The 13248-nt window shown below is 57.6% G+C and overlaps 2 protein-coding genes across 2 annotated transcripts; both read right to left on the reverse strand.

The window, feature by feature from the left end:
• Window positions 1-460: 460 nt before the first annotated feature.
• On the reverse strand, window positions 461-6260 carry GCAT (glycine C-acetyltransferase). Its single transcript, XM_075155545.1, has 9 exons — window positions 6024-6260; window positions 5815-5945; window positions 5106-5207; window positions 4431-4577; window positions 3975-4129; window positions 2327-2409; window positions 1777-1948; window positions 1227-1348; window positions 461-817 (listed from the first exon to the last, which is right to left on the reverse strand). Exons 1-9 carry the CDS (start codon window positions 6223-6225, stop codon window positions 666-668), a joined length of 1266 nt encoding a protein of 421 aa, XP_075011646.1. The 5' UTR covers window positions 6226-6260; the 3' UTR covers window positions 461-665.
• Window positions 6261-8243: 1983 nt separating this feature from the next.
• On the reverse strand, window positions 8244-9322 carry H1-0 (H1.0 linker histone). Its single transcript, XM_075155618.1, has one exon. It carries the CDS (start codon window positions 9005-9007, stop codon window positions 8429-8431), a length of 579 nt encoding a protein of 192 aa, XP_075011719.1. The 5' UTR covers window positions 9008-9322; the 3' UTR covers window positions 8244-8428.
• Between the last annotated feature and the right edge of the window lie 3926 nt (window positions 9323-13248).

The following is a 13248-nucleotide window of genomic DNA, read 5'->3' on the forward strand; positions in this document are numbered from 1 at the left end:
AGATGCAGCTCCCAGAGCAGGTTTGGGAGCGCCGCAGTGATGGGCAAAGCCTTAAAGGTGGCCCTGGGGACCAAGCAAGCCTCACACCCAACACTGGAAAGTGAGAAGGGGAGAAAGGAGCACCGGAGCTTCGGCTGGCACATGTCCCCTTTCCCAAAACAACTGCTGGTGGCACAGGTTGCCAAGGGCTTGGGAAACCCCCCTGCCTCGGTGGGGAATTACAGCGGGCAGATCTGCCAGGGTGATGCTGCTGGACCCGCAGGAAAGCACGGAGGAAGCAGGCGACCTCAGGCATACCAGCAACGCTACATTTCCATCAGCAGGAGAGAGCAGGAGCTGCAGCACTTCAGCGCCCGGACTGAGGCTTCAGGAAAGACACAGCAGAGTGTCCGGTCACAGCGAGCGAGGATGGAGATGGGCTGCAGCTCCTGGATGAGAAAACAAGCACCGGACAAATATCTGCTGCTCTGCAGGACACCTTTAATGACACAAGAGCTGGCTGCCAGTGCCACTGCCACCACGCTGCAACAGCCACAGCCTCCCGCAGGCTGTGAAGCCTTGAGGACCGGTCCTGCTTTCGGCAGCGTGCTGCCCAAGCCCTTTCCCCCAGCACAGGCACTTGGTCGTGGGCAAAGAGGGTGCAGGAGGAGGTGTTTGCTGGCCCCTCAAGGTAGCGCTCCATGTTTCCTTCCCACTTCAGTGAAGGCTTCCACACAGCGGTCGATGTCCTCGTCGCTGTGCACGGCCGAGATCTGGACCCGGATGCGGGCCTTTCCCTTGGGGACCACGGGGTAGCTGAAGCCAATGACGTAAATGCCTGGGGAGGAAACGCAGGGAGAGTCAGAGCTGGCTGGGAGGGAGGGAGGCTGAAGTGGTACTGGGTGATAGAAAGGCTTTTGGATCCTCCCTCTCAATAACCATTTCCAGGCTTCAGGGTTTTCAAGTGGCATCTGCTCCCAAGCATGGAAATGAGGGTTAGGGCCAGTGATGGGGATGGAGTCCAGCATGGCAGGACAAGAGGGCTAATGTAACCCCCCCCAACAGAGACAGGAGATGAAGCCAGCAATGTCTGGAGGAGACCAGGAGGACATTTGCAGCTGGAGGGTACAGAAATAACAGATTTCATGCCGGAACATCTTCTGGAAGAGAGATGCTGGTGGCACCACCCCCAGCTGTCCCTTCCCTCAGGGCATGTGTCTGCATGCAGAGCTCCCTTCCCAGTTCACCTCTGTTCAGCATGTCTTCAGCCATCACTGAAGCCAGCCGAGCGTCCCCGAGCATGACAGGACAGATGGGGTGGTCTTTCCCTGAGATGGTGAAGCCAGCTGCCGTCATCTTGCTTCTGAACCTGGTGAAGAGAACAAGAGGATGAGTAAAACCTCATCACTCCTGTCCCTGGGGACCACTGCCTTGCTTTCCCCTGGGAGCCCTGGTCACCAAGGGCTGGGTGTGGTTCTGCTCCACCATGCATCTCCTGTACAGGAAAGGGATCTCTCTTTTTGGAGCGACCTCCTGCCATTTCCTGCTCAGCTCCATGGGACTGCAGCTGCTTGAGGGGCAAATGTGTCCCAGCATGCAGAGCATCCAGATGTGACACATCTGCCCACACATCTGTCTGACACACAGAGACACATCCTGCGATTTCCCCTGAGCACCCCCCAGCCATGACTTGCAAACTACCTTCACGGCTATCACCAGAGGGTGAATAAACACAGATGGACAACTCATTCCTAATGAACCTCTCCCCCTGCTCCCACCCCAATATGGCCCCCTCACCGTTGGGTCTTGGCAGCCATGGACTGTGCAATGGCATTGCTCTCCATGAGCAGGTCCAGGGCCTTGGAGGCACAGCCCACTACGGCGGGGGGCAGGCTGTTGGAGAAGAGGTACGGGCGGGAACGCTGGCGGAGCAAATCAATGAGGGGTTTGGGGCCAGTTGTGTACCCGCCTGCAGATGGAGGAAAGAGAAAGGGACAAGGCACCCCAGGGTGACCTATTCAGAGGGGGGCCCTCAATAAAGCCAACCTGTCACCTACAGGAGGAATTTCAGCACAAACCAGGCCTAAAAAATCACAGCTGATGCCTTTTACCAAGAGTTTCCACCTTGACCCCAAAAGCAAATGCATGGGGAAGATGACAGTGGAAGGAGCACGTGGCAGGACCTCCCTTGACCCTGCAGCAGGGTCCCAGACTGAGCCTCATGCCACCAGTAGAAGAGGACAACAAGCATTTGTTGCTCTATCATTAGGCAGAGGAAGGAAACATCAAAGCGATGCTGTGGAGCTCTTTAGGGCATGGAGGGCCTTGGACAGGAAAATGCCTTCACCTGCAGCTCCTCCAAGAGCTTTTCCCAGGGTGGAGTTGATGATGGTGACTTTGTCCATCACTCCCAGGAGCTCATCGGTACCCCTGTAGAAAAAGGAATGTCACATTATCAGCTGTGCCAGCACACACCAGGGAAGCTGCTCTACACCTGATGCCTCAAGGGAAACAAAGCGCCACCAGCCAGGTCTCTGGTGTCCTCCCTTCTGGTAAAGGAAGAACACCCCCCATGGTGCTTCAACCCAAGTGCTGACCTTCCCTTCTCCTGCAGAAAGGCTAAGCTGGGATCTCCCGAGGTAAGAGCATGGGTTCTTCATCCCTTACAGATGTACTTCCCGCACAGAAGTTTAATAGTCCAAACAGAGCACTAGCTGTCAATGTAGGTCTTGCACATGCCTCTGATGCCACACCATTAGCATACACCAGGGAAAAACAGTTGCCTGGCTAGAGTAGCCGATGTCCTCTGAGGTGGGCTGTGCTCATCACTGATGTGCTGCCCTAAATGCACACAGGCCTAAAGCACCCGTGTCAAGGTCTAAGCTAGTGGAACCAACTGGACGTGGCAAAGGTGCTCTGCAGCTTTGCTTCCTCCAGCCCAAAAAGGCAGGATGGGGCATGGCCACCCAGCTTCTCTGTTGGCTCTCTTGAAACAGAGTGTTGTAGACAACAGCCTCAGGTTCACACTGAAACTAGCGTAACTCATGAAGCACTCGGTAACCATTCTCTCTTCCTCAAGCTGTTGTGCACTTACATACCTCAGAGCAGTCAAACAGTTGTTTTTGCAGCTGCTGGGACCAGAGAGCCCACTGGGACAGAGCAACAAGGTCTACCTCAACCCATAGGATGGCTACCATTCCCCAAGGAAGGGGGGGGCTTAGTTCCCGCTTCTCACCCATTTCAAGCTTGATGTGGCCTTGCCAGCTGCCCACATAAGTTGTGTCTAGAGAGGAGAGAGCTGGAAGGGAGCTCTTCATAGAGCAACTTTTGGCTTTTCCAGAGATGGCTTTCTCCTCTTGTCATCTCCTGCACTATCCCTCCATATGAGGAGGGACCCATTGCTTGTTCCTACAGGTGTTGCCTCATGTGGGTCTCTACCTTCCAGTAGAGAGCAGGAAGGACCACACAACAGAGTGCCTGGCACTCATGTGCCTGAACAAAACAAGCACATGAAGTGTCTGTTCTCAGCAAACACCTGCAGCAAGTGCACTGCTTAGCACCTGGAGGATCTCCAGGGGATGGAGGAAAAAGCTGCCCTGAAGGAATTATCAAACTGTGCAAGCTAACTCCACAGAACCCCCAAGACCCAAGCATTTGAAAGTGATAGCTGAGAGAAGGACTCAGAAATCAGGAAGTCCAGCTGCTTGCCAGGAGAGGCAGATGAGATGGTCACACCATCCCTTACACACAGAGAAGTGGCTGTCGCACTGCGATGGGTCAGTGCTGAAGTATCTCCCTTCAGTCCCCTCAGGTGCCCCAGAAGGGATACATCATCAGGAGGGGAGGGCTGAGGCAGAGGTGGGGTGTGAAGCCTTCAAGAAACAGTGGTTCCAGGAGTGTCCACACAAAAACACATTGGCCATCACCACCTTTGGCTTTGCCTCAGAGGTAATCGGGGTTGGGGTGGGAGAAACAGGGGTAAACCAGTCCCTTACCGGCCATTGGGTCCCAGGAAGCCTGTGGCATGGCATTCGTCAATGAAGACCAGGGCATCATACTTCTGGGCCAGCTGGCAGATCTCCCTCAGGGGTGCGATGTCACCATCCATGGAGAAGGCACCGTCGGTGGCCACCAGCCGCAGACGATGTTTCTGTGGGAGGGAGAGCGGCATCCCCAGGGGTGAAGATGTCACCCTGAGGAGAGGGGCTGGCGAAGGAAACCGGGACATAGTCCAACTCCTCTAGGGAGTGGATATATCTAACCGAGACGGGGGGTTTGCATTGCAACCAGCTGCTTCCCCACCTTGCCTATCCATGCCTACCTGTGCCTATTGGCAAAAATGATGCCTATTGCACGGGAGAAGGCAGAGCTCACCCTTCGGGGCTGGTCACTGCGCAGGTAGCACAGCTAAGCAAGGACCCTCGCGTTGGGGTGGGAACAGACCTTCGTACCTGCGTGTCCTGCAGCTTGGCCTCCAGGTCCTGCATGTCCATGTGCTTGTAGCGGTACTTGTTAGCCTTGCACAGGCGGATCCCGTCGATGATGGAGGCATGGTTCAGCTCATCTGACAGCACCGCATCCTCTGGGGTCAGCAGAGCCTGGTCACGCCAAACAGAAAGGATCTTCCTTTGCTCCGGGGTGCCGACTCACCGAGATCTTCCAGCACCTCTCAGTGCAGAGGACAAGGCTGCCTTTGATTGCAGCTGCCACGTCCCTTCTGGCACCGCTAAACCTTCCACTTTCCTTCCCAGCCACCTCATCCCCCAATTTCCTTAGGTCAGGCTCTTGCCTGGGGCTTCTGAGCTCAAAACCTCCCTCCCCTTCTCTAGCAAGCCTGGGGGATCACTCCCTCCTCCTGCCTACGCTTCAAGGGGGAGTACAGACCTGCCAGAAAATGGGAGCCCTCCCCAAAACCTGGAGCTGGCTGGGGAAGGGGGAGGTGAGGGCTGATTAAACAGCTCCGCGTGGCTCCCCCAGTCCAAGGGGACCAAGTCAGGGTTCTCCATCACCAGTCACTGCCATCTTCTCTGCGGCACAGAGTTCACATCAGAGCCTCTGGAAAGCACGGCAGGCACATTGCCGTCACCTCCCTGCTCCACACACAACACAAGGAAAGCCCTACAAACCTCAAAGATACCAGCGTTGGCATCAAAGCAGCTGGCATAGAGAATGGCGTCTTCCCGCTGGTGGAAACGTGCGATCTTCTCCTCCAAGTCCTTGTGTATGCTCTAAAGAGAAGAGAGGAGCAAGCGTCACCGGTTGGGCAGCACAAGTTCTCGCTTGCCCGCTGCTGTTAGATGCTGACTGCAAAGGGAGGAAACAGCCAGGTTTTATCCAGAAAAGGTGTGTGTGCGTGGGAGAAGTTAATTGTGTTCAGAAAGTGTTTGCAAACGCAGTCCTCAAACGCGCTTACGGGTTTGGATGCCAAAAGCACAGCAGGGAGACTCCAAGCTCCCCACCCACGGGGGAGCAGCTCTGAGTTTTGTTTGCACTTAACCAGCCGGGGCTCTGAAAGGGCTCCAGCAGGGAAAAACTGGGGTGACAGAGCCGTTTCAAGTCAGGCTTGCTGTAATTTTGACCCTTAAGGGAAGGAAAAAGACATTCATTTTCTGAATTCAGAGGGGTGTTTCGTTTCTTTGCTCTCTGAGGCGTTGTAATGGTTTACGTTGGCGTATTTCCAGGTCTTTGGCTAGCGGGCACTCAGCAGGCTTTTTTTCTGCCCGGCCACGTGTACCTTAGCACTGTGCGCGCATGCGAGTGCCGAGACGGGAGTCTGAGCGGAGCCCCTGAGAAAGGCTACCCTGGAGCAGGGGATGCTGCCCCGGTGCCCGGTACCTGGGTACCGCAGATGAAGCGGACGGAGCTGAGCCCGGCGCCGAACTTCTCGAGGGCCTCCACGGCCGCGCGGATCACCTCGGGGTGGCTGGAGAGCCCCAGGTAGTTATTGGCGCAGAAGTTGAGGATCCCTGCAGGAAGAAAGAGAGAAGCAGCGGCGTCGCACCGGGAAAAGAAGCCGAGAGCCCTCCCCGCCTCCCCGTACGCACCGGCTCCGCCGCCCGCCAAGCGGAGGTGGGGTCCTTGACGGGAGGCGATGACTCGCTCGCTCTTCCAAGTGCCGGCGCCTCGGATGTCCTCCAGCTCGCTCTCCAGCCGCCGGCGGAGCTGAGCCACCGCCGCTCCCGAAGCGGACCGGGGGTTTCCGGCCCCGCCGGCCCGCAGGACCCGCACCGCCGCGCCGCGCCACATCCCGCTGCCCCGCCCCGCCCCGCCGCCGAGGGGGCGGGTCCCTGGCGGCCAATAGCCATTGGCCGCCGGGGACCCGCCCCCTCGGCGGCGGGGCGGGGCGGGGCTAGGGAGGAGCCGGACGTCGCAGTGGCTCCGCCCCCCTTCCCCCCCGCGCCCCGCGCCGGGCTCCTGCAGCTTGAAGGGACTCGGGCACCTTCTCTGGGAGGTGCTCAGGCCTTTTTTGAGGGGGAGAGGCTCTGTCCCAAGGGGTTTAGGCACCCCGAAATCAGGTGATTTGGGGTCCCTGGAGTCTGAGGGATTTGGGGGAACCCCATCCATGGGATTTAGGAACTGTAGGGGGGTCATATACTAGGGCCCGAGGGATTTTGGAGCTTGATCACAGACCTTGAGGATCGACAAGGCCAGGAGCGTTAGGTGACCCCACCTAAGGGATTTGGGGACCTCAGCATAGGTGAATTGGATCCTAGCATCTAGGTGGTTTATGGGTGCCCACCACAGGGGGTCATGAACCAAGGGTCTATAGGATTTGGGTGCATCCAGCAGAGGTGACCAAGGATCCTTTGGTCTGAGGTTTAGGACTTACTAGCTGAAGGAGATTAGGTACCCGAGCCCAAGGAATTTGAGCGCCTTTGACCAAAGGAGTTTGTGGCCCACAGGTCTACTGGGTTTAGACACAAAGAGTCCAGCTGGATCAGGCATCTCCATCCTCCACTATAGCTGACTGGGGAATCCTGTGGCCAGAGTGGTTTAGGGCCCTCATGTCCAGGAGAATTAGGCACCAGGCTCCTGAAAGTGGTTTAGGGTCTTCAGCCTAGGTGGTCTGGGAGCCTTTGGTCCACGGGTCTTAGGAACAAGAGCCCAAAGGGATTAGGTGCCTCCAGGCCAAGGATTTCAGTACCCTGTACTATACAATTTGGGGTCCTCGATGGCTAAAAGGCTCAGGCACCATCTGCCCAAGTGATTTAGGATCATCAGGCCAATGGATCTGGGACCTACCATCAGGGAGGATGAAGACCCTGAGCCCATGAGATTTAGGCACAGCAAGCCCAAGGGGACTGGACACACACAGCCCCTGGGATTTTGGAGCTCCTGGCCGAGGTGGTTGGAGATCCTGACATCCAAGGAGTTTAGGTGTCTCTAGCCAAGGGGGATTAGGCACCTCCTGCCTGAGGCTCAGACCCTGCTGAGCAGTATGGCCGGCCCGCAGGCTCCCTGCCAGCCCCGGCTGTCAGGACCGCCCAGCCCTGCCCGGGGAGGGGGCGCTCTGGCAGGGGCCAGGCAGGCCCTGGAGTCATGCCAGCTCCCGCAGGGCACAAAGCCAGAGCCCCGGGGTGATAGCGGGGCCATGCCCAGCAGTCCTGCCTCACCCTGCCCTGGCCGCTCACCCCAGCCTGCCTGCAGAGCTGCCCACTGCCGTGCTCGGGCCCGTTCCTCCCCAGGGAGCAAAGCTGCTCATAGCCGTGTTTGTCCTCTCTCCCCAGGGATCAACCCCTTCCCGCTTGCTGGACACCTCCAACTCCTCGACAGCAAACATGGACAGACCCTGGCCCCGCTCCACCTCCTCCATCCTGACCCTGCCCCAAGAGTCCCTGCCACCACTCAGCTGCGCAGACAGGTGGGCAGCCCCATTGCCTGGCCGGCTGGGCCGTTATCTCCAGCATCAGCCAGACCTCACAGCCAGCAGCCCAGCACACCTTGCCTCGGCCCCATGGTGGGGGGCCAGGGTGGTGGAGGAGGGAGCAGGGACCCCCTTTTCCTCCTCCGGGGAAGGCTGTGGCTCTCGCAGCCGTTATGTTCCCGCTTCCCGTCCAACATAGGCAGAGTCTTTGCCCGGCCCCAGCAAACACACAACCCCCCGGGAGCCGGGGCAGGATCAGGAATTGAAATCCTGTATGGCCTCGACAGACGCACAGAGTCATCATCACTCCCAACACGCAACAAGCAGCCCAGCGATAAAAAACAACAACAGGCACGCAAGAAATTTCTGAGACGTCGAAATAAAAACCCAGACCAGTAACTCTTAAAAATGGGAACTCTCCGTACCAAAGATGTTCCTTTTTTCTTTCATGAACTGCCTTGTTTTAGCTATTTCCAGACAGGAATAGATCAATTCTTTATAAAACACAATAGAAAGGAGTAAAAATAAAGGCAAAAGCTATTTACAGAAACCAACGGGGAGAGTACCGAAACGCCTCTAGGCTTCTCACTTCTTCTTGGGTGATTTCCGGGCGCTGGTCTTGGCTCTGGGTTTCGACCGCTTTGCCTTCTTGGGCTTGGATGCCTTCAGCGACTTGACCTTAAAAGTCTTTGTCGTCTTGGCTTTCTTTGGGCTGGCCCTTGGCTTCTTCCTGGCTTTCCTGGCGGCAGATTTGGGCTTCTTTGCCGGCGACTTGGCTTTCCTGGGCCTAGCGGCTTTCCGGGGTGACGTGGATTTCCTAGCCGCCTTCTTCCTCTTCTTGGCCGGGGACTTCTTCGCCTTGTCGGCCTTGGCCAGGCGGAAAGAGCCGGAGGCGCCGACCCCTTTGGTCTGCTTGAGGACGCCGGTGGCGAGCAGGCGCCGAATGGAGAGCTTGATCTGGGCGTCGGCGTGCTGGCCCACCTTGTAGTGGCTCTTCACGTACTTCTGGATGGACTGGCGGGAGGAGCCGCCACGGCTCTTCTCGGCCCGGATGGCCGCCGCGATCATATCCGAGTAGGTGGGGTGGGCCGCCGGCCGCCGCACCGCCCTGGCCCGTTTGGGCTTGGCGGCTGGAGCCGGTGCCGGGATCGGGCTCTCCGTCATGGTCAGTGCTTCGCCCTGCGATGCCCCGTTATCCCCTCACGGCGGGAAGCCTGGCCCGCCCGGCCCGGGATCCCCGCCCCTGGGCGGGGAACAGCTGGGAAAGGAGCGGTGGGTAACAACGGCAGCGAAGCCGCTGCGCTGCCGGTGCTGCCGGTGCTCCCAGTGCGCTGCTGCTGCTGCTGCTGCTGCTGCTGCTCCCGCCGCCGCCACCGCCTCTGCGGCCGCGCCCGCCGCCGCCAGCCTTTAAAGGCGCGGCGCGGACCGCGGGGAGGACTGCCCCGCGCGCGCCACCCGCCCGCCCGCCGCCGGTGTCCCCGTGTGTCCCCCACCACACCCCGACCCGACCCGCCGGACTGGGACAGGGAGGGACACTGGGGACGAGGAGGGACACTGTGGGCCAGGGAGGAACACTTGGAGGGGACACTGGGGGATAAGGAGGGACACTGGGGGGAGCGCTGGGGGACAACGAAGAGTATTTGGGGGGACACTGGGTGGGGACAAGGAGGGACAGTCAGGGGGGCAATGGGGGACAACGAAGAGTATTTGGGGGGACACTGGGGGAGTTGCTGGGGGACAAGGAAGAGCACTTGGAGGGGACATTGGGTGGGGACACTGGGGGACAAGGAGGAGCATTTGGGGGGATATTGGGTAGGGACAAGGAAGGACACTGGAGGGGACAACAGCAGGACAAGGAGGAGCACTTGGGGAGACACTGGGTGGGGACAGAGAGACACTGGAGGGCCATGGAAAAGACAAGGAGGGGCACTTGGGGGGACACTGGATGGGGTCAAGGATGGACACTGGGAGGGGACATGGGGGGACACTGGGGGGCACTTGGGGGGACACTTGGAGGGAGGGACATGGCAGGGACACTTGGAGCAACATCAGGACACATGGAGGAACACTTGGGGGAGACACTGAGGGTCAGGGAAGGACATTTTGGGGAAGGACACAAGGAACGACACAGGGAGAAGCATCAGGGGACAAGGAGGGACGCTGGGGAGGACATTAGTGGGAAAATGAGGGACACTAGAGGAGACACTGTGGGGGGACACACCAAGGAGAAAAGGAGGAGCACTGGGCTCAGAATAGGCTCAGCAGCAGTACCCCACAGCCCAATGCCTCTGCCCCCCCTCCTCTGCCCGCTTTGCTCCCCACCAGGTGCTTTGGGGACATGAGCTCAGCCCTCAGGTGTGTGTGGTGGGGGTCACAAATAACAGGCTGTCCCTTTTTTGGGAGGGACACACAACTCTTTGTGAGGGGGCAGAGCAGGGACATATAACAGTGACAATCAGCCATCCTTTCCCAGCTGGGGGAGCGGTCGGCTGTTCCTGGGAGATTAAATGTAGCCGCTATCATCATCGTGCCCGTAGGATTTAGATGATGTTTTCCCACTTATTTCTTAAGAACACGCGGGCGCAGCCGCCTGGTGCCCACCGACACGCCGTGCGGTGCTCGGAGGTGAAGCCCGGCACCTCCAAACCCCCCAGCGCTTCAGCAGGGCATTAAAATACACAGTGAGCACCTGTCTGTAACCTCGATGCACCCTGGGTGCCCAGAGGCATGAAAACCACTGGCCAGGGACACACAGAAGTATACATAAAAATAGATATAGATATAGATATACAAATAAACATAAATATAGAAATATAAATGTAGAAATAGAAATAATAGAAATAGAAACAATAGAAATAGAAGAAATAGAAATAATAGAAATAATAGAAATCAGAAATAGAAACAGAAATATTTGATACCCCCTCCCTGACAACCACATGTACTAGGTGAGGGTGCAGCGTGCCCCTGTCCCAAGCGGAGGCACTCGGCCCCCTGATACTTTCCCACTGGTGGAAGGGCCGCCGGGGGCATCCCCTTGTGCCTCCCTCCCTGGTGCTGCTCTTTCATGTGCCCCGCTTCATTTGGGGAGCAGGAAAGATTCGCAGCACTTGCAAACCACTTGATTTTATGAGGAGCAAAGAGCTCCTAATTGTGGAGAGGAATAACCACCCTCCCACATCCCCTGTTTTTTTTTTTGCTTAAGATCTAATGAATACATCGCTTTCCATCCCATATGGAGCCCACGGGCAGTGAGCTCTGGTGGCTTTTGTACGACACTTTGACCGGCCGAAGGACCTCTCATTTTTCCTAGTCGGGAATAAACCGCTGTCACTGGCTGCCTGCACGTAGGCAACCCAGGTGCACGCAGATAAGGCACCATCTGCTTTTATTTGCATCCAAGTTTTTAACCGTCAGAAGTGGCTCGCCTGTACGTCGGGCTCTCAGGGTAGACGAAGCGGGGGGGTGTAAGCATCGGCCCCGAGCCCCTGGGGTTGGCACAGCGCCACGGGCTGACCGCAGAGCCTCCAGCCTTAAAAACCAGGCAGCCATTATCAGGGCAGCACAGTGACAGGGAGGCAAGGCGGGGGGGAGGCAGGGAGGGAGGAGGGCAGATGCTTTACCTAACTTTAGCCAGCTGAAAATTAGGGGTCTAATCTCAGCCAGTCACCTGGGCAGCTGACCAGGGCTGCTCAGCCTCCTCCAGCGGGTGCCGCTGCCGGCGGGCAAACACCCTCTCCCCTATACGTGGGGGTTCTGACCCTTTCATCTAGACTAGCTCCCTACTTTTCAGCCTGTCAAAATAATTGAAAGATCCCATGCCCCCAAGAGACTCCCAAGGTGGAGGGAAAGCGTACGGGTGGTCACAGCTCATCAGGCTGCTGCTGGCCTTGCACACGAGGGGATCCCAGTCAAGGTAACCCCTAAGCTTGATATTGCTTATTTCCACTTAATATTGGAAAGCACCCCTTGAACCCTGTGCTGTTGTACCGATGCATCCTTAACATGAGCTGTCCAGGATCGAGAGGGGTTTTCCAGCCCCTGGCAGGATACCGGGGCTGGGGGTGGGATGCAGATGCTGCAGGGCAATGCAAGCTCCGCTGCCTCTGGGAAGTGGGGTCCAGTGCCACCAGCACCCCACTGCAGGCAGCATGGGGGGGCTCATCCAGAAGGAAAAATTATTCCCAAGGGCCACCCAGTCCCCCGTGCCCAGCTTGGGCTCGTGCCTGTATTTTTGGCCACAGGAACCTGCCACCATGCCCAAGGTGGGGTGGGTTACCCCCTGCATCCCCTTTTCTCCTCGAGGAGAGCTACCTAACTGCTCCAAGCCTTCTGTGCCTCCCATTTCCAGCATTAGGCGGCAGAGATTGGGAAATACTGCTTCTCCAATGAACCCCAGAGGACAGAGCCTGGCAGAGGAATCCTCTCCATAATCCCTTTTACCTTCCCCTCCCTCCCCGCGCTGCATTCAACCAGACCCCGCAGGGAATTACACACTTCCAGCTGTGGATTTTGTCTTAAATGGTCAAACCACGTCCATTGTGGACATGTAACGGATCTGCCGGGTAACAGCCCCTGCCTTGTAGGGGCAGGATGGCTGTTCGTTGGCATCCGAGGACACTGGGGCACTTCTGGCAACTAATACCAGCCACAACATTTTATTTTACCTGGTTTCCATTTTCAAAGAGGCTCAAAATCCCCAGCAGTGGGATTTGGCCTTGCTGGCACTCAGATCCAAGTGCTTCAGTGCTTTTTCAGTGGCAAAACAGGGAAATTGGCTGATTTTCCAGCTGTGCTCATCAGAGCTTCAGCCCCAAGCCCCCGGCGTACAATGCAGTGCAGTCAGTCCGGCACAAAGGCACCCAGCCTGGCCGCCGCTAATGGCAGAGAGGGCTTTAACGATGCCAATAATTGGTGAAGGGGTATTGCCTCCGGCTGCTGGACCGGTTACCACTGTTTTAAAAGATTTACGAGCTGGTTTTTAAGGGCAAGCTTCTTATGCGAGCCAGGATGCTGGCTCTCATGCAACCAGGGTGTCGCATGGCTGTGGATTTTCCGCGTGCTTGAGACTGTGTTTCTTGCAGCGACAACCCGGCTGAGAGCACGTGGATGGGGTACAGGCATCGCTTTGGGATGCTTTTTGGGCTCTGCCGGCCATCACGCCTGTTGCCCGCGGACATTTCAGTTGTCTCGTCTCCCCGCCACTGTCCCCCCACCCCACTCCCCTGCAGCCGGGAGATAGCAATGCAGAGATGACGGGGTGACTGTATCGCCCCGCCGCAGGGGACACAGGGGCCGCCCGATTAACGCCGCGCCAGTCTGGGATGACGGGACGCTCCTGCCCGGCAGCAGCTGATCTGCAGCCACAGAGCCTTGAGGAGGGGCAGTTTGACTGCATGTCAGGCACC

This window comes from Calonectris borealis, chromosome 1 (genome assembly GCF_964195595.1).
Source record: "Calonectris borealis chromosome 1, bCalBor7.hap1.2, whole genome shotgun sequence".
NCBI lineage: Eukaryota > Metazoa > Chordata > Aves > Procellariiformes > Procellariidae > Calonectris > Calonectris borealis.